The following is a 23,768-nucleotide window of genomic DNA, read 5'->3' on the forward strand; positions in this document are numbered from 1 at the left end:
TTACTTTGGAGTCACTTCAAGGGCATTTTAGCCCCTGAATTCCCTTTACCAGCCAGCTGGTTCTCAGAAACTTATTTTGTATTGAAAATTATTTAACATATAGTTAATTGCACAGAAAAGGGAACTATCTACTCATAACATCAACATAGGGCTTGTTTCCAACTCAAATCACATTTATAGTTTTCATGACACTTCAATGACATTTCTAAGCGTAAATATAGGATTGTCCAGACTCATTTCTCGCAGTATCCATCACATTTTCACTGAGGTTGGCTCCTCTGAGGAGAGAAGATGCTCCTTTTGAAAAATGACATTAAAAACACCATTTGGGATCTGTACAGACATAAAGAACAAATTCATTTATTTTTGGGAGGGAACATAGGTACTTTTTGGACTCAACACCCATCTGTGGAAAAACTTTTAAAGATATTTTTAAGGGATTGGTTACCTTAATAAATAGTTCTATAATTCGAAATCACTGCTAACAAATACCACTTACTGGTGGTGCGTGACGGTTGTTTGGATTTGTATTGGATGGTGTGATGTGATTAATGTTTGAATGCACCTGCTGCTGGACTACGCCTCAATGCCGTGGCATTGTGTCTGCATTTACAAGCCAGCAAGGCAGTGGAGATAGCAGTGAAACACTGGCCCTTTAAAGGACAGCCAAACGAAACGTTACGTTTGATTTTAATGAAGCTACTACTAATGCATAGTAAAAGCGTGGCAACCATGAAATCAAACACTGTATGACAAACGTGTCCGTCTATTATTTTGTATTAATTCATTAACCCAAGATTCAAATCACTTATCTGTTCATTCGTTCATTTAAAATACGGCAATGCTCCTATGATTAACGTACATTTAAATGCAGATTAGTTTGCGTTCTGTCAGATTATTCTCCGCTGGACTGACCACTGTGATGTTTTACCTGAATTATCGAATGCTATGTTGTGGCTTCTGTGATGTCACTAAACAGAATAACGCTATATATAAAACGGGTCACACTTGTTATTCACCAGAATAAAAACGGATTGAACGTGAATGTTTGAAAATGGAAGGGTACACATACGTTTCTCTGCTGAAATATGACGATCCTATTTTGGTGAGCAGGAAGACACCTGAGGTACAATTCCTTTTTCTTTTACAAAAACTTGTTTAAATGCCACCACCGGGATTGAAAGATGTATGCGTTTTGAGGCATGTGTTGAGGGCCCGTTAGGCTGTGGTATCTTGGGATCAGAGACACAGGGTAGGGCCGTGTCCTTCTTAAACCAGCGTGTTACAGAGCAGCCCTGGTGCTACTTTCTTATACTCCCAAGGTGCCGAGGAGATTTAGAGCAGTGGATATAGCAGTGAAACACTGGCCCTTTAAAGGACAGCCAAATTAAAAGTTACGTTTAATTATAATGAAGCTACTACTAATACACGGTAAAAGCGTGGCAACCATGAAATCAAACACTGTATGGAAAACGTGTCCGTCTATTATTTTTTATGATCGTCAGTGGGCCATTCATTAATCAATTCATTCATTAACACAAGATTCAAATAACTTATATGTTATCGTTAATTTAAAATACGGCAATGCTCCTATGATTAACGTACATTTAAATGCAGATTAGTTTGCGTTCTGTCAGATGACTCCGCTGGACGTCTTATCGAATGCTATGTTGTGGCTCTGTGATGTCACTAAACAAAATAACGCTATATATAAAACGGGGTCACTTGTTATTCAGAATAAAAACGGATTGAACATGAATGTTTGAAAATGGAAGGGTACACATTCGTTTCTCTGCTGAAATATGACGGTCCTGTTTTGGTGACCAGGAAGACACCTGAGGTACAATTCCTTTTACAAAAACGTATTAATGGAACATTAAGACGCATGATGACTATGCATTCGTAATGGGGAACAGTTCCTCTCATTAGAATAGTAGCTTCATTTAGGCTAAGCGGTGTAACCGCCAGAAAAAATTTAATAGACGATCATTTAAATTATGGCCAATCGACAGCAGAAATATTAGGTCGGTGTTGACGTATTTCAATTACTAGCAAGCTATGACGAGTTGAACGTACAAGCAAAGCTATCCAATTTAAAGTTATAAACCAAAGTCTCGTTTTGCTTTTCTTGATGCAAAATGAAACAATGAATATGTGGTTAAAGTGCAGACTCACTAACCTGCAAATTGCCGATTGTTGGGGACCAAAAGTAATTAGACAGTTGCCTTCTCAGCGGCCTCTCATTAGTCAGGGTATTTGGCGCTTCCTTGGTTGATTCGAGGCTTTTGATTGCCTTTGGATACTGTCATTGGCTTTTGTCAGAGCAGTAAAAACAGTCAGAAACAGTCAGAGACATATGCCAAATAGGCTTTCTGAAAAAAGTTTGCAACACCATTAAAAAATAGAACACTGGTGTATGTTTATGATCACTGCCTTGCTGTGCACAGTCCAGTACGTTTGGAGGCATTTGAAAGAAACCCAGCTGATATGATGCTACTGTACAGAATTCATTGTGCTGCTGCTATCAGCAGTTACGTTATCAAGTGAGCCGGCACCCACGGCAGCCATATATGCCCAAACTACAGTACCGTGCAAAAGTAAAGGCAGGTGCTGTAAAACAAGAATGCTTTCAAAAATGCTGTAAAATAAGAAAGCTTTCAAAAATGCTGTAAAATAAGAATGCTTTCAAAAATGCTGTAAAATAAGAATGCTTTCATTAATAGTTTATTTTTTTATCAATTAACAAAATGCAAAGGGAGTGAACAGAATCTAAATCAAATCAATATTTGGTGTGACCACCCTTTGCCTTCAAACCAGCATCAATTCTTCTCGGTACACTTGCACAACATCAGGGATTTTTTAGGCATACAGTCAGGTGTGCCAATTATACCAAACTGGAGCTAATGAACATCAATTTTTATGCAGGTTGAAACACAATCATTAACTGAAACAGAAACAGCTGTGTAGGGGGAACAGCCAAACTCTGCTTCCAAGGTGAGGTTGCTGAGCAAGACTGAGCACAGCAGCAAGACACAAGGTAGTTATACTGCATCAGCAAGGTCTCTCCCAGGCAGAAATTTCAAGGCAGACAGGGGTTTCCAGATGTGCTGTCCCAGCTCTGTTGAAGAAGCACAAAGAAACGGGCAACGTTGAGGACCGTAGACGCAGTGGTCAGCCAAGGAAACTCAGTGCAGCAGATGAAAGACACATCATGCTTACTTCCCTTTGCAATCGGAAGATGTCCAGCAGTGCCATCAGTTCAGAATTGGCAGAAACCAGTGGGACCCAGGTACACTCATCTACTGTACGGAGAAGTCTGGTCAGAAGTGGTCTTCATCGAAGAATTGTGGCCAAAAAGTCATACCTCCGATGTGGAACCAAGGCCAAGCGACTCAACTATGCACGAAAATACAGAAACCAGGGTGCAGAAAAATGGAAGCAGGTTCTCTGGACTGATGAGTCAAAATATGAATTATTTGGCTGTAGCAGAACAACAATGAGTGTCTGCAGGCAACAGTGAAGCATAGTGGAGGTTCCTTGCAAGTTTGGGGCTGCATTTCCGCAAACGGAGTTAGGGATTTGGTCAGAATTAATGGTCTCCTCAATGCTGAGAAGTACAGGCAGATACTTATCCATCATGCAATACCATCAGGGAGGCATCTGATTGGCCCCAAATTTATTCTGCAGCAGCACCCCAAACATACCACCAATGTCATTAAGAACTATCTTCAGCATAAAGAAGAACAAGGAGTCCTGGAAGTGATGGTATGGCCCCCACAGATCTCAACATCATCGAGTCTGGGATTACATGAAGAGACAGAAGAATTTGAGGCTGCCTAAATCCACAGAAGAACGGTCGCCAGTTCACCAAGAATTTTGGAACAGCCTACCTGGCAAGTTCCTTCAAAAATTGTGTGCAAGTATACCAAGAAGAATTGATGCTGTTTTGAAGGCTCCCACCAAATATTGATTTCATTGAGATTTTTCTTCTGTTCATTCACTTCTTCTATTCATGCATTTTGTGAATTGATAAAAAGACACTATTAACATTTCTATTTTTGAAAGCATTCTTATTTTACAGCATTTTTTCACACCTGCCTAAAACTTTTGCACAGTAATGTATAGCAGTGATGATGTGATTCCCTCTCAGGGCCAAGACCCCCCTGTTAGAGGGAGCCCACAGCAGCCCCCGGCCCAGCCTCCACCCAAACCATTGGGCCTCATACCACCTCCACCAAAACCAAAGTGCCCCATAGCAGAGGCAAAAAAGGAGAAGACTGAGGAGATCCTCCATGCCATCCTGCCACCGAGGTAAGCCCTAAGTGTCCCACATTGCCCGCCCACATTGCCCGCACACTCTACCCTACACTGCCCTACACTGCCCGCACACTCTACCCTACACTGCCCTACACTGCTCGCACGTAGCCCTGCTCTAAGTGCCCAACACTGCCCGCACGCTCTGTCCCACACTGCCCACATGCTCTGTCTCACACTGCCCACACACTCTGTCCCACACTTCCCACATGCTCTGTCCCACACTTCCCACATGCTCTGTCCCACACTTCCCACATGCTCTGTCTCACACTGCGCACACGTATCCCTGCTCTGTCTCACACTGCCCACACGTATCCCTGCTCTGTCTCACACTGCCCACACGTATCCCTGCTCTGTCCCAGGGAGTGGGCTGACGGCTGTGGTCTGTGGGTGCAGCGAGTGTCCACCGCGCCCGGCTCACGGATAGACGTGATCAAGCTGGAGGAGCAGCTGAACCTGAAGCTGCTGCAGAGGCAGGCTAAGGAGACCGGACTGTGCCAGGTCCGGAGAGAGCTCCACTCACAGTGCTTCGGTAAGGAGGAGCCAGTCAAAGACTAAAAACACACTTCTGGAGAGAGCTCTACTCACAGTGCTTCAGTAAGGAGGAGCCAGTCAAAGACTAAAAACACACGTCTGGAGAGAGTTCTGCTCACAGTGCTTCAGTAAAGATCCAGTCAAAGCCTAAAAAGACAAGTCCGGAGAGAGCTCTACTCACAGGGCTTCAGTAAGGAGGAGCCAGTCAAAGACTAAAAACACACGTCTGGAGAGAGTTCTGCTCACAGTGCTTCAGTAAAGATCCAGTCAAAGCCTAAAAAGACAAGTCCGGAGAGAGCTCTACTCACACGGCTTCAGTAAGGAGGAGCCAGTCAAAGACTAAAGACACACGTCCGGAGAGAACTCTACTCACAGGGCTTCAGTAAGCAGGAGCGAGTCAAAGACTAAAGACACCAGAGAAAACGATTTAACTGGACACACCACTCACTCACACAACACATTTGGGATAGATGTTTGGGACATCCAACCGTGCGTTTCCGCTGGGGTCTGTCGTTTTCACAGAGCGCAAGATTGAAGCCCTGTTTCCCCTCCCCGGTCCCCTCCCACAGACGAGCTGATCAGACAGGAAACCATTAACTGCCCGGACAGGGGGTTGCTACTGCTGCGGGTGCGAGACGAGATCAGCATGTGCATCGCTGCCTACGAGACGCTGGACGAGAGCAGCGTGGCCTTTGGCATCCGGAAGGTTCTGGAGGCCGAGCAGGGGAAGGCCGAAACAGAGGAACAGGTACAGTGTGGAGGAACAGGTAGAGAAGGGGCAGTGTGGGAAACAGGTACAGTGTGGGGAACAGGTAGAGAAGGGGCAGTGTGGGGAACAGGTACAGTGTGGGGAACAGGTAGAGGAGGGGCAGAGTGGGGAACAGGTAGAGGAGGGGCAGTGTGGGGAACAGGTAGAGGAGGGGCAGAGTGGGGAACAGGTACAGTGTGGAGGAACAGGTAGAGGAGGGGCAGAGTGGGGAACAGGTACAGTGTGGGGAACAGGTAGAGGAGGGGCAGAGTGGGGAACAGGTACAGTGTGGGGAACAGGTAGAGAAGGGGCAGAGTGGGGAACAGGTACAGTGTGGTGAACAGGTAGAGAAGGGGCAGTGTGGGAAACAGGTACAGTGTGGGGAACAGGTAGAGAAGGGGCAGTGTGGGGAACAGGTACAGTGTGGGGAACAGGTAGAGGAGGGGCAGAGTGGGGAACAGGTAGAGGAGGGGCAGTGTGGGGAACAGGTAGAGGAGGGGCAGAGTGGGGAACAGGTACAGTGTGGAGGAACAGGTAGAGGAGGGGCAGAGTGGGGAACAGGTACAGTGTGGGGAACAGGTAGAGGAGGGGCAGAGTGGGGAACAGGTACAGTGTGGGGAACAGGTAGAGAAGGGGCAGAGTGGGGAACAGGTACAGTGTGGTGAACAGGTAGAGGAGGGGCAGAGTGGGGAACAGGTACAGTGTGGAGGAACAGGTAGAGAAGGGGCAGTGTGGGGAACAGGTACAGTGTGGGGAACAGGTAGAGGAGGGGCAGAGTGGGGAACAGGTACAGTGTGGAGGAACAGGTAGAGAAGGGGCAGAGTGGGGAACAGGTACAGTGTGGTGAACAGGTAGAGGAGGGGCAGAGTGGGGAACAGGTACAGTGTGGAGGAACAGGTAGAGAAGGGGCAGAGTGGGGAACAGGTACAGTGTGGGGAACAGGTAGAGGAGGGGCAGAGTGGGGAACAGGTACAGTGTGGGGAACAGGTAGAGGAGGGGCAGGGTGACTGGTGCAGAAGACTGGGTCTTACACTTCTGCAGACCAACAGTTTGGAGCAGGGATGTGCAAAGTGGGCCGTATCGGTTTCCAGATGTTAGACAACTTCTGCTCTTAATTATTTAATTATCCCACTCATTTGTAGCCACATTCAGTGATATCAACAGCAGCTGATAAATGTTCTTGTCTTATAGCATTTTATTGTGGGTCTAATTTATGAGTGAATCGGTCATTGTGCATGTGGCTAATTAGCTGATTGAGCCAGGGTAACCGGTGGCAGCAAAATCCAGCATACACACTGGCCCCTCGAGGACAGGAATTGCCCATCTCTGGTTTCAAGGGTTAGATCTTCCCTTCCTTAGACCAATAGGAGAGAACCTTCACCTTCTTCCACGGACTAATAGGGGAACAGAAACCCAGCCCCCCTTCTTAAACCTTAAGCAGCGACATTGACTCAGGCGGTAAGAGCAGTCGTCTGGCAGTCGGAGGGTTGCCGGTTCGATTCCGCCCTGTCGAAGTGTCCCTGAGCAAGACACCTAACCCCTAAATGCTCCTGACGAGCTGGTTAGTACCTTGCATAGCAGCCAATCGCCGATGGTTTGAGAGTGTGTGTATGAATGGGTGAATGAGAAGCATCAATTGTACAGAGCTTTGGATAAAGGCGCTATATAAATGCCAACCATTTACCATTTACACCAACAAGCTCGCCAGTAAGAGCTGTCAAACCTTGCTACTCATAACTGAGATAAGCTATGCAGCGAGATGCTTTTAATGACAAAAAAAAAATGGTATGACTAACATCAATGTCCAAAACTCTCCATGTAGAATAGACACACACACACAAAAAAGGAATTGGCTGTCCGTGAGCGAATGCGTGAGCAGTGGTAGATTGTACAGGAGTGAATGGGCTGCTTCAGCCAGCAGTGGTCGTCCTCCCCTCCCCTCTGCCCCCGTGCAGATTGAGGTGCTGGCGGGGGAGAACCGGGCCCTGGCGGGGCAGCTGGAGGAGATGGAGGCGGAGTGCGAGGCCGTGAACCGGAGGGAGATGGAGAGACGGGTCATGGAGGATAAGAGGCACGTGGACGAGATCGAGCTCCTGAAGCGCACCAACCAGCAGCTCAAGGTGCTTTCATCTTACTGTTTTTGGGGCGACGTTGGCCCAGAGGCGGTCGTCTGGCAGTCGGAGGGTTGCCGGTTCGATTCCCGCCCCGGGTGTGTCAAAGTGTCCCTGACCAAGACCCCTAACCGCCAAAGGCTCCTGAGGAGCTGGTTGGTCCCTTGCACGGCAGCCAACCGCTTTTCTCTTTTTCAGTATCAACTGGTGGGCATCGCACAGAAGTGACCAGCAAACTCATCGCGGGACACCATACGGTGAAAAGCTTTTGAGGTCGAAGGCTTTAAAGTACACATTCTCCACGGTTCAAAAAAAATAAGAACTGTAGAACATTTTTGGAAAACAAATCGATCATTTCTTTTTTGCACCCTGGTAAAGCAAACTTTTGCATGTGTGACTTGCTTTAAGAGTTCAAGCTTTTATTGAAATAAAGAGGTCATTCCTCCTGCCGCTGTGGCACACTTTTAAATGACATTTTAATCTCGTCATGATTTCACAATATCTGGAAACACTATGTTCCCCTATTCACACCCGTCAGCAGAAATTCAGCATTATGTTCGACAAGCAGGCAATTAATTTAAGTGTTCCTCATCGCAATGGAAAAGCTGAACTGGACTCTGCTTGGTCATGAGCCCTATATCAGGCAAACACTGCATTTTATAACGCACCAATAACACATAACATGGGGAAAAATCAGTCAGTCCTCATCCACACCTCACTCACAAAATCAGACCCATTCTCCACACTGCGTAGTCAACCAGCTCTACTGGCCTCCTGTTAACTACTACAATGACATCCGAGGTCTTATTACTGACTTATAAAGCCTCTATAACACTTCCACAAATTACAACAGGAAACTTCTCCTCAAGCTCACCCCTGACCACTCAGAAGATGCTCAGACCTCTATAGCCTTGCTGTTCCATCCACTTCCAGGCACTTCACTTGACAGCTCGCTCTATAGCGCCCCCTGTGTGTGGAAATCTCTCCCTTCACAAATCGGGAAAGCTGATTGAATTACCTCCATTCAATCCATTCTGTGGAGCTCTCCCTTCAAATGAGCATTTAGCATATAATGATTACACTAAAACATGTGAGTTTCCCTGAATTCAATCTTTTTGTTAATAAAACTACGCCTGTACTTATCAGTAATTTGTCAAATACTGTATAGCCCCAAGGTTGGCAAACCCTGTTCCTACAGAGCTGCAGGGTGTATTAGTGTTTGTTTTCACCTTAAAATAAGCAACCGACTCAATTAAAAGTAATAGTGAAAGCCAGCACACCCTGCGGCTCTCCAGGACCAGGGTTGCCGACCCCTGGTATAGTCAGTGTGTTTGTATTGTATAACGTGCACTGTGCAGCCTGCACTAGGTCGGGTATTGTATACTTTAATCTTTATTCTTTTTTTTAATCTCATTGTAAAGTGTCTTGCGCCTGGGAAAGATGGATCGTCCTGAACTGACAGTGTCTACTGGTCAGCAATGACTTCTGTTCGAGGGCACAGTATATTAACCATTGAGCAAGCTATTGTTAGCAACGCCAGCTATCTAAAATTGCTTGACTTGAAAGTCCGACATCAGGCTAATGAGTCAGCAAGAAAGATGGACATATTTTGCTTATTGTAAAAGGGAAGAAATATGTCACTGCCGACATTAGATTATTTTAAGAGGTCTTAAAGAATATTTTGCCGAAGTTGAGGCAATTTACCAAGACTTCTCAAGGACAGCAGGAGTTGAAACCAGTTTTTATGACATTTTTCCTGTGACATTCCACAAATTGAAAAACACATTCAAGGACAGTGGGAACGCTATGGACACATCGTGGTGGCTGGATTAATGTTTTGCTCTTTTTTTTGTTTCTTTGGAAAAACAAGCCTTTCCGTAGATATTGAAATACCATTATTTATTTATCAGAATTCCCACTTGCTCGAATATGCCTCTGCGCCTTGTTAGAAAGGTGGAACCCTGCTGAGAGAGCCTGAATGATTCATAAGTATGTAAAGGTGACTATATGTAAAGGTGACTATCTTAACCAAGACTTCCTCACGGGCTTACAGTACCAGGGACTCGGGAGCCTGAAGTTCATAAAAATTGCAGCGCTCCGCGGCACAAAAATAACTTTCAAGTAATCATGAACCGTGCCCTGTATATGAATTTAAAAAGAGTGACAGTTGGGTCTCAACTCAGTACCATTCCGTCCCTTCGTGTCAATTACACCGCTTACGTCTGCGGACGCTCTTGCGTTTTTTTTCTCCCGTGAAGTTACTCTCCCGGCTTGACTTCCAGCCAGCCGCAGTCGGTGATTTCATGGGGGGAAAATGGCCTTATAAAAATCTCTAATTTAAAATCCATCCACGGCGCGGCCGTGCCGGTCTTTTAGGAGCCCTGGCAGCGGTGGCGGCGGTGGATTAACGAGCGTTCGTAAACGCGACGGCCGGACCGGACGCGGTGAGCGTGCGTGAGCGCATTACCTGTGCACGATTTGCCATCTGGGCTGAGCTGGTAGCCGTGGTGACACGCGCAGACGAAGTAGCCCTGGAAGTTGGAGCACTCGCCGTTGACGCAGGCCGACACGTCCAGGCACTCGTCCACGTCTGCGCCAGGAAACAACAGGAGGGACAACGGAGGAGACTCAGCTTTCAGCCCGGAGGGAGAGGCAATATTTGCACGTATTCTGAAATGCTACATTCATTTAAAAAAAAAACCTGTTTGTAACTATTATGTTGCGCCGACACACACGCACTCATACGCACACACACGCACACAAACACGCACACATACTCATACACATACACATATACATACACACTCACACATACGCGCACACACACACACACACACACACACACATACACATACACACGCACAACAGTATATTTGTATAAATATGTAAATACATATTTTGAAATGTATCATTAACATTTTCTATTATTCATTGTGAAGACAAGCATAACATCTACTCAATTCAATGTTCAATGTTAATCAGAATAAGTAAAGCAACACAAGACATAAACACAACCCCTCTCTACCATTAAGGAATAATAAGCCGTGAGGCTGTATCTGGGACTTTGTGCGTGTAAATCTGTGGGTGCCTGTGTTCTGTGCTGCAGAGGGATATCTGGACTGGCTCATAGTCACGTAGACTAATTATTTTCAATTTCCCCCCCGATTCATAAACCAGCATGATGCAGTGTGTTCTGGATCACGTACACACACTCAATGGTTCCTATGTGTCGTTCACACACAAGCTGCTTTTACATTGAGAACCATATGGCTAACCCAGTGGGGATCAGCACCTAACATTTCAACAGAGAGCATGTCTTTCCCACCACATCTGGAAAAGATAAAATTGAGGTTCTGGGGGGGGGGGGGGGGGGGGGTTACTGGCTTTGGGAGTAGCAGTCTGGGATGGTGGCTGTGGGACATCAGAAGGTTACCATTTCTAATCCCACACTGGAATCTGGTACTGAATCCTAAATATACACTTGCTGCCCTGGAAAAAGAAAACACCAAATTGGCTCTCAACCTGGCCACCTAACAATCCCGCAGTTTAACCGGTTGAGTCATTCCTTCCCACTCGCTCAGGCTAGCCAAGTTACACTCTAACGTGTGGTGAGAGTCCTGGCACAAAATGGCTGCCGAGCATCACCCAGATGAGTGGACATCTTCCCTTCAGTGTAAAGGACTTTACAAGTACATATACTCAGTGAGCACTTCATTAGGTATACTCAAACCATCCTGTCTGCCACCAACAATTATTCAACCATCAAAGCCACTTAGATCAGATTTTTTCCACATTCTGATGGTTGATGTGAACATAAACTGAAGCTCCTGACCCGTATCTGCATGATTATATGCATTGTACTGCTGCCACACGATTGGCTGATTAGATAATCGCATGAATAAGTAGGTGTACAGGTGTTGCAATAAAGTGCTCAGTGAGTGTACAGGTTTCTTAGAAAACTAAATTTCTGAGAAGCGAGTGATGAAAGTACGAGGCTCTGAGATTCCCTACATTGACCTTTGACCCCTGAATGAAGCACTGCATGTGTAGACCAACTTTGAGTATGATCTACTATGCGCTTTACTCAATTTGTTACATTAAAAGCCTCACATATTATATGCACAGTAAATGGGTTACAAAACATAGACGGGACATAAAATCATTAGTCCTTCAGGTCACCCTGACATTAAATTCAATTAAAGCCAGCGGAATTAAATATTCGGGCTGAAACAACTTTGCAGAGGCCGCGGCTTGTGCAATTCTTGAGCCGGTTCCCATTGGTGCTGATTCCCGGGAGCTGGGCTTGTGTGAAGCCGATTGTGCAGGACTGACAGGTCCCACAAATTTATCAGAGACTCCCTGGGAAACAACCCCCTCCACAATGTGATCTGGCTTCTCTCAATCCAGGCAGAGACACTGAGATGGCGTCCTCACTGAGGAATCTATCAACACAGGCTATCAAATCGCAGCTTATACAATATTCAGGACATTTGAATTATAAGTCCATTATTAATTATGTGCGTGCATAATGAATAACATTAAACTTTTGCTATAATTTAAATGTCAGAGCAATTTTGTGGTCCTAATGGAAAGGCGGAGGGAGGCAGCCCGATTTTCTTTCTTTCTCCCAGGAACTACCGGTAGTAATTCAGCAGAGCAGTTATATAACTCCAGCCACTGTGTAATCTGAATATACAGTAAATGCAACGTGGGAACTGCGTCTATATTGCATGACTACAGCAGTGGAGGTAGATTGTGTGCACACTGATTTTTGTTTCCACCAATCACCCTGGCTCACTTGGCAAAATTAACTTTATACATCCAAGCTGGCTCGCCCATACATAACAAAACAACAGAAAAAATTATTTATGGAATCGTGGAGGATGAACTAAGGTGGGGGAAGGGAAGGGGTGGAGGTGGGGATTTTCCAAGCTGGTTCACCCGTACATAACAAACAGAAAAAAATATTTATGGAAGGACACGAGAACAGTCTTCAACTGCAATTCGCAAGCCTATAAATAACGGTAGCTGAAATAACAGAAATGATTCGGTTGAGTAACTAATTAAAAGCTGGCATGAAATCCAGGAACAGATACGCCCCTCCTCGCCCACCCCTGCTCTACGGAGTGGAAACACAAGCGCTGTTTTTTTTGTCCTTTTTCTGCAAAGCAAAAACTCCCAACGGACGCACGTTCTCGGCGCTCGGGGCAGAATGAGTTTCTTCTCCAGCGGCTGCGAAATAGAAACTCCTGATTGTGGAACTGCTCGAGTGCTCTCAATCTCGGCCTGATCCCGCTCTTTCACGAGGGGATTTGTCTCCATCAGAGCCCTGACCCACCTGCTACCAGCCGGTTAAGCGAAGGGTGGCTCGTTCCAGAAGGAAAGAAGACGCCCGCGTTTCATACAACAGCCACTTCACCGTCTGAATTGGATTTGTCGAAACGATTACCTGCTGCCGGGTCAGAAATATGTACGCCAAGAGGTTTCGCCTTCAATTCCCTTTTCGAGAAAATACTTGAAAATTCATAAATATTCACAACAGCAACATGACTATTTGTACCGCAAATGTAGTTAATGTTTTTTTGGGGTTTTTTTGCACTGTGAGGACCACCACAGTATCCTGCACTGTCAGGAACACCTCAGCCTCAGTAACCTGCACTGTGAGGACTAACACAGTAACCTGCACTGTGGACAACCACAGATAGCTGCACTGGGAGGACCTCCATCCGAGACTCCTGCACTGTGAGGACCACCACAGAGACCTGCACTGTGAGGACCACCAGACACAGGAACTCCAGAATACTGTAAATGTTCTCTTTCTGCCCTGCGGCTAACATTTCCCCACAAAGGGCAAAATAAATTAGCGTGTTGGTAAGCCCAGCAGCAAAGCGACAGGTGCCTACAGACACCAATCCCCTTGTTATGTCAGCACAAGAGGCCCCAGTGCAGGTCTAAACATCCAAAATCAATGGGGCACGGTTTTGTGGCCTCACACAAAGACAAAGAAAATAAGTCTACCCTTGAGATGTGCATGTTAATAAAGGCGTGCAGAGGAGTTGGAGGGAGGAGGTTCCAATGTCAACAGCCCCGGAGAGAAAAAAAAATACAGCAACAGGCTCTGTGCCAGAGCAAGCTGCTAGACTCACATACTCATACACTCACACTCACTCACACACACACACCAGCATTCTCATACACACTCACTCAAACATACGCCAGCACTCTCATACGCACTCACTCACTCACACACACCAGCTCTCTCATACACACTCACACTCACTCACACACACCCCAGCATTCTCATACGCACTCAGTCACTCACACACACACCAGCATTCTCATACACACTCACTCAAACATACACACACACCAGCATTCTCATACACACTCACACACTCAAACACACACCAGCATACTCATATACTCACACTCACTCACACACACCCCAGCATTCTCATACATACTCACTCAAACATACACACACACCAGCATTCTCATACACACTCACTCACTCAAACATACACCAGCACTCTCATAAGCAATCACTCACTCACACCAGCATTCTCATACACACTCACACACTCAAACACACACCAGCACTCTCATATGCACTCACTCATTCAAACACACACCAGCATTCTCATACACACTCACACACTCAAACACACACCAGCATTCTCATACACACTCACACACTCAAACACACACCAGCACTCTCATACGCACTCACTCAAACATACACCAGCACTTGATCAAATGTACACTGTAAACTGAGACAAACACACAGACATGCACACCTAGTTAGCACAAACACACGGGCACACACAGAACACTGTACACACACAAACGCACACAAACCTGCATTCAAAAACATACATAAACATGCTCACACATACAAACACAGGCACGTATTATTAGTTTGTGGGCTCACACAAATTCACAAAATACACACACACTGCTATGCAACACACACACACACACTCCCATAGTCGTATGGTGTCCTGATACACTGCAGATCATGAGTATGCCAGGGAGGTCTACCCAGACACTATAGCAGTCCTGCCTTGCACAAGCGTTACCGTCTGAGTCATATATAGTGTCACCGCACACAACCGCGATTGAGCACCCCAGGGCTTCATGCATATTCTCCTTTCCCTCCTCCTTAAAGAACCAGGCTCCACTCTATTCTGCTTCTTCTCAACATCAGTTGAAGTAGTGGAAAAAAAAAAAAAAAAGATACGCTGTATTTCACTCTTTGTTATTCTTTTAATTCCACTCCCAGAGATTTGGAACGGGAAACTGAACAAGGAGCCAAGCCCCGCTCCTGGTGTGAATCGTGGAGGATGAACTAAGGTGGGGGGAAGGGGGGCGGTGGTGGGAATTTTTAGGCCTGGTCACATACCTACGCACTGGCCACCCTTGCCTTCGAAACCCTCTGGGCACGGTTCACACTGGTATGATCCATGGGTGTTGGTGCACATCCCAGTAGCACAGGTGGTCTGATCCAAGCACTCATTAACATCTGCGGGAGAGAGGTTTAATACACAGAGGGTGAGGTGAAACAAACCCCCAAATCCACCTCCTTTGTGTTTGGCAATGAGTAGATGTATTTTATTAATGTGTGTTATTCCAAACTCACAGAGGGGTGAAAATGAGATGTGTGAATTATACAGTGCAGTGTGGAGATCATTTATTTAACTACTTGGAAGTACACCACAATATTGCTAATGAAGTATCCCATATGGAGAACTCCTATTCTGGAAAAAAAATCCCATTAAATTCTGACAATAGGTCTTTTCATTACACTTTATGGAAAAGTATATTAGTTTACATCAACAATAAAGCAAAGAATGTACAATGCACATAACAGAGACCGTAAGCCCACTCATCTACAAATGTTCCAGTCATTCCATAAATCATCTCCTGTTTTGTTTATAGATACTGTGTACAATGGTGCAGATAAATGATGGAGAGCTCCTATACTGTAGCTACTGAGCCATGTTTATATCCTTAATGTGAACCAACCTCCCCCCGCCACCTTCAAACCAGCAAACTGCACTGCTCCAAAAAGACATCCTGTTCTGTGCCTGCAACCCCGCACCCCCGTACCCCTTCTCTGGGCCCTGTACGATCAGACCAGCCAGCTCTTGACCACCTCCATCTCCTCTTAGTACCTTTCCAAATGTCGTCCTGAAGGCCCCACAATAATATAGCAAGGATTAAGTTCCCTTCCCTACAAGGAACAGCTTACATATTTGCTGGGTTTTTTGCGCTAAAGTCCAAGTTTAAAGCTGAGAACCAGTACAGTTTTGAAATGTTTTTCAAAAGAGTTGTGCCTTCAACGAGGCTAAAATGAGTTAATACTCAGCAGAAAACATCAAGCTGGCTAACATAAGCTAACAGCCTAAGCAAGGTAGAGGGCAAGGAACTAATTATGTATTTAAAAGCAATCCATGGATTTGTCCAAGGTGAAACTTGTTCTCCTCGTTGTTGTGTGAGTCTTCATAAATCATCAGTGAACAGAAAATAATGCACCTACCACACTTTGTCAGCTGGAAATATCGAAGCTGAATCAACACTTTAAATTGCTGCCGAGAGCCTTATTGATTTGTCACATATACTTATTCTCAGTGTTATTTATTCTAGTGCACAGCATTAAGATGGCAGCTTCTAATTGCTGATGAAAATGAACCGATTTTGTAAATTTTCTTTTTCACTAGACATTATTGCACTTGCCCATCAAATCTGGGAATGTTCCTGGGGAGATTTATCCATTCAAGATAAATGTTTGTCTTTAAGATGATTAAACTGGTTTAAATGAATCAGGCTCTTATAATTGTTTGACAAGAATGAAAATAACACTATTGTGAGAGACCAATTTCAGCTGGATGGTATTTGTTCTGACAACGGGGCTCTTCCTCAATTTCAAATTCACTGGTTGGCGCTCGCACCAGGTGAGCCGTGTTAACATTCGCTGAAACATGAATTATGAATTTGAACTGTTTTTCCGTCGCACGGGCGTATTGAGTGCATGAAAGTCTGACCAATTTGTTCATTTTTCAAAGAGTAATGTTTAAAGGCAGCAATCCGTTTTCTGAAGTGGTAATAAGTCAGGGGAGAGGGCGAGGGCTATTTTAACACAAAGATATATAACAGAAACACCGGCCAGACGAGACGGGGATTAATAATTCTCAAAGAACATGAGAGCAACGGTAGGCCTACCTGGGAGAGGGGAGAAGCTGAAAACACGACTGTACCTGCTATTGTACAGGAGAATTAACAAGGTGAAACAAGGAGCTAAAACCTCCACAAAACTATTTGATGTTTTATTTTTTATTATTTGATATTTTATTTCGGCCGTGAAATATAAAGTAAGCTAAACCACTACACACGACTGAAGTGAAACGCAGCCGTCCAACAAATGTCCTGTAGCTGTACGGGTTTTTCCTCCGGGAAAAAGTGGAGAAAGTGCGATGGACACAAACCGGATTTAGAACGGGTGCAGACACACACACGTCACACAGCACGTGCAGGGGCGGCATGGCTCAGGCAGTAAGAGCAGTCATCTCATTGGCTCAGGCAGTAAGAGCAGTCATCTCATTGGCTCAGGCAGTAAGAGCAGTCGTCTCATTGGCTCAGGCAGTAAGAGCAGTCGTCTCATTGGCTCAGGCAGTAAGAGCAGTCGTCTCATTGGCTCAGGCAGTAAGAGCAGTCGTCTGGCAGTCGGGAGGGTTGCCGGTTCGATCCTCTGCCCGGGCTGTGTTGAAGTGTCCCTGAGCAAGACACCTAACCCCCAAATGCTCCTGACGAGCTGGTCGGCGCCTTGCATGGCAGCCAATCGCCATCGGTGTGTGAGTGTGTGTATGAATGGGTGAATGAGAAGCATCAATTGTACAGTGCTTTGGATAAAGGCGCTATATAAATGCCAACCATTGACCATTTACAGCGCTGCTTCTCCGCCCGGCTCAGGGGCCGTGACTGCAGTGCACTGCGGTGCAGATGACGGGCATCACCAGCTTTAACAAGGGAACAGAGCTAGCCCCGAGGCCGTGGCTTTCTGAGCTCACATTAGTCCATTGTGTCAGAGTTTAGAAAACAGCGTGACCTTCATCAGAGCACGTTCATAGTCCGGGCTGCAGGGGTTTTTGAGCCGAGTTTCCTTCCTCCTTTGTGGGAGTTGTTTTGTATCAAAGCCTCTGATCTCTCTGTGCCTCTCCACTGTTCCAATCTATACCCACTCCACATATACAGAACAGGGAGGCCTTCTCTACCCTACCCCTCCCCTTCCCCTTCCCCTTCCGCTGACACCCTGGTCCCCCTGCCCACATCCCCACAGCCTTACTGTCCCCATCTCTCCTCCCTCCCCCCATTACCATTACACTGACTACAATTTAAATGAAGTCACGTAACTAAAGTGGAATAAAGTGACTCATATTAGGTGCATTCATCATGGCTGGAGCCAGGCAGAAGTAAAGCGGGTGGTAAACTCTGCCGTGGGAGGCCGAGGCCGGGTAGTCACAGGACCCTTACCTTCACACTGGCCCGTCCGGCTCATCTTGAAGCCGGCCTCACAGTACCGACAGGTGAAGGAGCCCATGGAGTTCACACAGAAGCCATCGTCGCCACAGACACCCGAGGCCTGGCACTCGTCCACATCTGCAGGGAGAGAGAGAGAGAGAGAGAGAGGGAAGGGCAGAGGAGGGAGAGATGGAGAGCGACAGAGGAGCGAGAGAGAGAGATGGAGAGAGACAGGAGAAAGAGAGGGAAGAGGGAAGAGATAGAGAGAGAGATGGAGACAGACAGAGGAGAGAGAGAGAGAAGCAGAGAGAGGGAGGAAGAGAGATAGATGGAGAGAGACAGAGAGACAGAGGAGAGAAAGAGAGAGAGAGAAGGGCAGAGAGAGAGACAGAGATGGAGAGAGAGAGTGAGGTAGAGAGTGAGGTAGAGGTCGACCGCATTCAGAAAAATCTACTCTCTTTTCCCTTCCTCCGGACGACCTGTAAAGCACTAAGACCCTTCAGGTTAATGTTGTGGCACTGTTACAATGCACCAGGAGTGTCCAGTTCCACTCTTACTCTCACACACGAGCACAGTTGTGGCTGATCCCATGATCCCGTGTCCCGTTATTAACCCCGGCTGCCATTACACAGCGGGTCTGCATTCAGCGCTCACTGGCGGGGTCTGGGCAGGAAACACCTCCTCAGTCTCCCCCATCCTCTCGTCTGGCACCTGGGCTGCAGTGTCTAACGGCACACAGCCTGGCTGGGCTGGAGGGTCTAAGGGTACACAGTCTGGCTGAGCTGGAGTGTCTAAGGGTACACAGCCTGGCTGAGCTGGAGTGTCTAAGGGTACACAGTCTAGCTGAGCTGGAGTGTCTAAGGGCACACAGCCTGGCTGGGCTGGAGTGTCTACCTGACATTTTTAAGACTATCTGCAGAATCAGGCCATTCTTCTGCCTCTGCTTCTCCTTCGTGAGACAAGTCTTCCAAGACGAATTGCACATTTGTACTCAGTACTCGGCTTTTGCACAACAATATTTCTTGGAGGTCGGATGAACCTGCCAAGTGTTTCCCGACATGACGAAACAGTCGATCGTCTGCACGACGTCGTCAGTCTTCCCGGCAAAGGCCGTTTGGACTACATTTCTAAGCCTCGAGCAGACTGAGAAATGTTACTGTATGATTCAACTTGTGGACAAATACTCCCGATTTATCCATCCATCAGTGGTAATGAATATACTTTCAACTTTCCCTGTTTGGAAAATAAAGTTCAAATTACAGCCGCAAAACTCATTCCAGCGCAGACACTGTAGGGAAATATGTGATAGATGATCCGCACGCATTTGTTTTTTCACATTAGACCCGGGTGTCTACAGAACTCGAGGTCCATCCCAAGTGCACCGAGCTCTGTTATGTGACAGAAAACGGTGCGATAACAGATCTATCCCTTATCTCACCACTATTCACAGCGACTCATTACAGCAGAGCAACTTCTGATCCAGAAAAGTGTGCACATCCATCTTCGCGGAGGAACGACTCAATGTTTTCCAATGAACCTTTTAAGAACCCTTTAAATAGCCAGAGCAATTTTAAAACTTGACAAATGCCGCCAGTGTCTCATAACGTTTTCAGACATGTATCCAATACGTCGCTTAAGTAATACCTCAGTGCGATAAGCAGGGGAGGAGGTCAGGTTGAAGGGAAGGGCAGGCTCTCTCTGCAAGCGCTCAGACTTCCATTTACTCACACCTCTCAGGAATAGCCATCAAAATCGAAATCTTCCTTGCGGCTGAGAGTCCATTCCTATCTGTTCTCTTCTTCCTTTCGAGAGACGAAGGGTGTTTTTGGCAAGACTGCCAGCTCAAACTCTTAAAGGAGTTCCAGCAGGCTCGCCGTCAATCAGGATGCGATTACCACGGTTACGGCACAAGACACCGAGTCAAAATGGAGCTTCAACAACAAACAGGAATAACAGAGAGTAACGGTTTATATGGCTACAACGGCGTGGCTTTGGGGCTGAAAAGATGTGTACAATCTGAGCTCCCACATGCAGGGATGCCCTTGGAACTGAGGGTGAGAGCAACTTCCTCTGGACTTCAGTCGGACTTCCTGTATACTGTCGATGTTTCTGCTTTTGTACAGGGGCACTGCGAGTATTCCCACCACAGGAAAGAGGGAAACTGAATGGACTCTGTTTGAGCTGAACCGAGGAAAAACAAACATTTTATTCAGTCTCGTTTCCAGGATACGGTCCTGTAAGCAATTATTTCCCACAGGCTTGGTGTATTGTGTACACAGGAATGCAAATGCAAAAGCAAAAGAGACCGTGGCATCTCTATTTGGACAGGTGAGCATCTGTGAAATACAATGCTTGTTTCTATTTAATTACTTTCCTGGATTAATTCACAAACTAATGGTTACCAGCAATGGCTACCAGCAGAGCATTGTGGGCAAAGATTACCATTCAGAGAGATAGATCTATGAATCCAACAGAAAAAAGGGCTGGCATGGATCTTTTAATTCGCAGTAGATATTTTAAAGGCTACAATTGTGCATGTTCTACAATAAGCACACTTCAATTCAGCCAGTACCTGGATCATTTCTTTGCTACATCTGACAGATGAAACCTTTGCACATAGTGACAGATATGACCTTTGAACAATGAGAGGCCCTTTGCATCATCCTACACCCTGGTAAATAAAACACGTTATCTCTGTGCTGGTACACTGAGATGAGGAATGCATATGGCCTATCCTTCAGCTCTGATGCCATAGCACACACACACCATAGTGCAGAACAGGCCAAAGAGACTTGGAAAGAAAAATCTCACTTTCTGTCAGCGGGGAAATAAAACCCCCATTTTTTCAAACACCAGAAACCACCTAATCACAGCGTTCACAATATTTATATCCCAGATGGGGAGAAGATGATTATTTGGACGCCTGTTAATGGTCTGCTTTTGTGGCTTTTTCCAAAAAAGGCCTCCCACTGTCGGGAAGTTGGTCCAAGCACGAGGGGAAAACAGCAGACTGGTTAAAAAAAAATCTTTAAAAAAAAAATTCAATCAAATGAAATTAAATAGAGGCTTAATTGGCATCCCACATGTGCCCTGTTCTGGTACAACATGTGTCGATCTACCCCGGACATCTTGTTGCGGAAACAGCCATGCCAAGACCGCAGATGTATATATATTTTTTTGCTCTGTATTTTTGGGTACGGGAGAGAGGCTTTACCGATGCAGCTGGTGCCCATCTCGTCTGGGATGAAGCCGGGCTGGCACTCGCACAGGAAGCTCCCCTCGGTGTTCCTGCAGCGGCCGTTCGCGCAGAGGAGCGCGCTCTGTCCGCACTCGTCCACATCTGCGTGAGAAAGCGCGGCGCGAGGCCGCGGGTCAGGCACAGAGAGGGCGACGAGGCGCGCTGCTCGACGGTGCGACGGTCACAAAACCACCAGGAAGGGGTTCGTTTGGACGATTTAAACCCAGTCAATCAGCTTTTTACCATGAATTGCCTGCAAATGAGGTGGGCATGTCCCTTGCACTTTTACAGAAAGCAGTATGATAAACGTACAGTAACATAACGCCTCTCCACCCACACTCACAATACCCCTCCCTACCCCTGAAATTTGAAACCCCTGAGATCCATGCATGGAAAAGGTTCAAGAGGCCACACAACATTTGCCCTTGACTTTGAGAGGCATAAGATTTTCTTTTCTTACCCTGGTCCATGTTCCGAGTTTATTTTTGCCAAGATTGGCTAAACCAATGAATGTTGTCTTGTACAAAACTATGAAAGTTAAGGCGGCCCATTGTGATGGGTGTGGGTGAGGGTGAGGGTGTGGGTGAGGGTGTGGGTGAGGGTGTGGGTGTGGGTGAGGGTGAGGGTGTGGGTGAGTGTGAGTGTGAGTGAGGGTGAGGGTGTGGGTGAGGGTGTGGCTGTGGGTGAGGGTGAGTGTGAGTGAGGGTGAGGGTGTGGGTGAGGGTGTGGCTGTGGGTGAGGGTGAGGGTGAGGGTGTGGGTGAGTGTGAGTGAGGGTGAGGGTGTGGGTGAGGGTGAGGGTGAGGCTGTGGGTGTGGGTGTGGGTGTGGGTGAGGGTGAGGGTGAGGGTGTGGCTGTGGCTGTGGCTGTGGCTGTGGGTGTGGGTGTGGGTGTGGGTGTGGGTGAGGGTGAGGGTGAGGGTGAGGGTGAGGGTGAGGGTGTGGCTGTGGATGTGGGTGTAGGTGTGGGAGGGACCTGCTCATCCTCTCACCTACACAGGTGGTCCCCTCCTCGTCCATCTGGTACCCATCATCACATATGCAGGTGTACCCGTCCGCTGTGTTAATGCACACACCTGGGCCACAGATTATCGGGCTCACTAAGCACTCATTCACCTCTGCACAGAGAGAGAGAGAGTGGGAGGGAGAGAGAGAGAGAGAGGGAGGGGGAGAAAGAGAGAGAGAGGAGAGAGAGAGAGCAGGAGGGGGAGAAAGAGTGAGAGAGTGAGAGAGAGCGGGAGGGAGAGAGAGTGAGAGAGAGAGGGAGGGGGAGAAAGAGTGAGAGAGAGTGAGTGAGAGAGCAGGAGGGAGAGTGAGAGAGAGACAGAGAGAGAGAGGGAGAGGGAGAGAGAGGGAGGGAAGGAGGGAGGAGAGAGAGAGACAGAGAGCAGGAGGGAGAGAGAGTGTGCAGAAAGGACAGTGATGGGAGAGAGGATAAAAACAGAGGGAAGCTCAAACCACAAGCTTGTGCAGCTTTCATCACATCTCAAAATCAAAGTTACTGCACCGACCAGGTCACAGGTGAGGGGATTACATAGGTCATTACTGAACATTTTCCCAAATCACCCCCCAATTGTCAGTCAACCGATGCTTTAGAACACAATTACTTGATCGCATTAGGATGCATCTTGGATGCCATGAAGCAATCATGGCTTTTTGAGGGAAAAGAAATTGGAGAGTAATGGTTCCTTTCTCCAGAACCCAGGCTGGCTGACCTTGGCCTGTCAAAGCCTCACTGTGACTGGCCCGATAATGATCAGCCAGCCGGAAATTTAGATGCTATTGCCTACAATTAGTCCTACTGCTGCCTTGCTGAAGCAGGAGTAAAGTATCTGTTGCGTGCTACTGATGGCTGTGCTCATAGTAATCACATACACGCAGCTATGCAGACACTTAACAATGCAACAAATGTTCCCGAGTGTTGGGGGAACTTTCCAACACGCATTCGGTCGCTGACATGCCCAAAAACTGTCATCCCAAGAATAATGTTTCACCACTTGGCACAGAGTGCATTCTTTTTTATGACTGTATTAAAATTAAGTGCGCTGGATCAGATTATGGGAGTACTTAGTGATTTTAAATATAGACAGACATCCATCATCGACTGTTCAGGATACAGACCCAGAGCCAGCTGTCTAAATTATACAGCATACACAATGCATCACTGTTCTCAATAAATATGCACTGTTTTGTATAATTAGATTACTTAGACATCGTGTCCTTCAGGATCTAATGAGCGTAGACAACAACCCCACAGATATGCTAACAAATCCCACATCGCAATCAACACCATAAGCGCGACCATAT

The 23,768-nt window shown here is 46.6% G+C and overlaps 2 protein-coding genes across 5 annotated transcripts in view; one reads left to right on the forward strand and one right to left on the reverse strand.

Annotated features, from left to right (window-relative positions):
• ltbp1 (latent transforming growth factor beta binding protein 1) overlaps positions 1 to 23,768 on the reverse strand; it is a 124,633-nt gene that overhangs the window by 27,862 nt on the left and 73,003 nt on the right. For all 4 annotated transcript variants that reach the window (XM_061227503.1, XM_061227502.1, XM_061227504.1 and 1 more), the window contains 5 exons: positions 22,454 to 22,579; positions 21,440 to 21,565; positions 18,238 to 18,363; positions 15,110 to 15,229; positions 10,175 to 10,297 (listed from right to left, as the gene is read on the reverse strand). In XM_061227503.1, coding sequence (XP_061083487.1) covers positions 10,175 to 10,297; positions 15,110 to 15,229; positions 18,238 to 18,363; positions 21,440 to 21,565; positions 22,454 to 22,579 — 621 coding nt within the window. The remainder of the gene's footprint in view (positions 1 to 10,174; positions 10,298 to 15,109; positions 15,230 to 18,237; positions 18,364 to 21,439; positions 21,566 to 22,453; positions 22,580 to 23,768) is intronic.
• Positions 1,055 to 7,935, forward strand: LOC133118557 (axonemal dynein light intermediate polypeptide 1-like). The gene is made up of 6 exons (XM_061228656.1): positions 1,055 to 1,126; positions 4,151 to 4,311; positions 4,677 to 4,846; positions 5,418 to 5,596; positions 7,552 to 7,716; positions 7,906 to 7,935. Exons 1-6 carry the CDS (start codon positions 1,055 to 1,057, stop codon positions 7,933 to 7,935), a joined length of 777 nt encoding a protein of 258 aa, XP_061084640.1.

This window comes from Conger conger, chromosome 18 (assembly GCF_963514075.1).
Source record: "Conger conger chromosome 18, fConCon1.1, whole genome shotgun sequence".
NCBI lineage: Eukaryota > Metazoa > Chordata > Actinopteri > Anguilliformes > Congridae > Conger > Conger conger.

Coding starts and splice junctions, on each gene's coding strand:
- LOC133118557 (XM_061228656.1), top strand. CDS start 1,055: ATGGAAGGGTACACATACGTTTCTCTGCTGAAATATGACGATCCTATT. Junction 4,312..4,676: donor CATGCCATCCTGCCACCGAG/GTAAGCCCTAAG, acceptor GCTCTGTCCCAG/GGAGTGGGCTGACGGCTGTG. Junction 5,597..7,551: donor AGGCCGAAACAGAGGAACAG/GTACAGTGTGGA, acceptor GCCCCCGTGCAG/ATTGAGGTGCTGGCGGGGGA.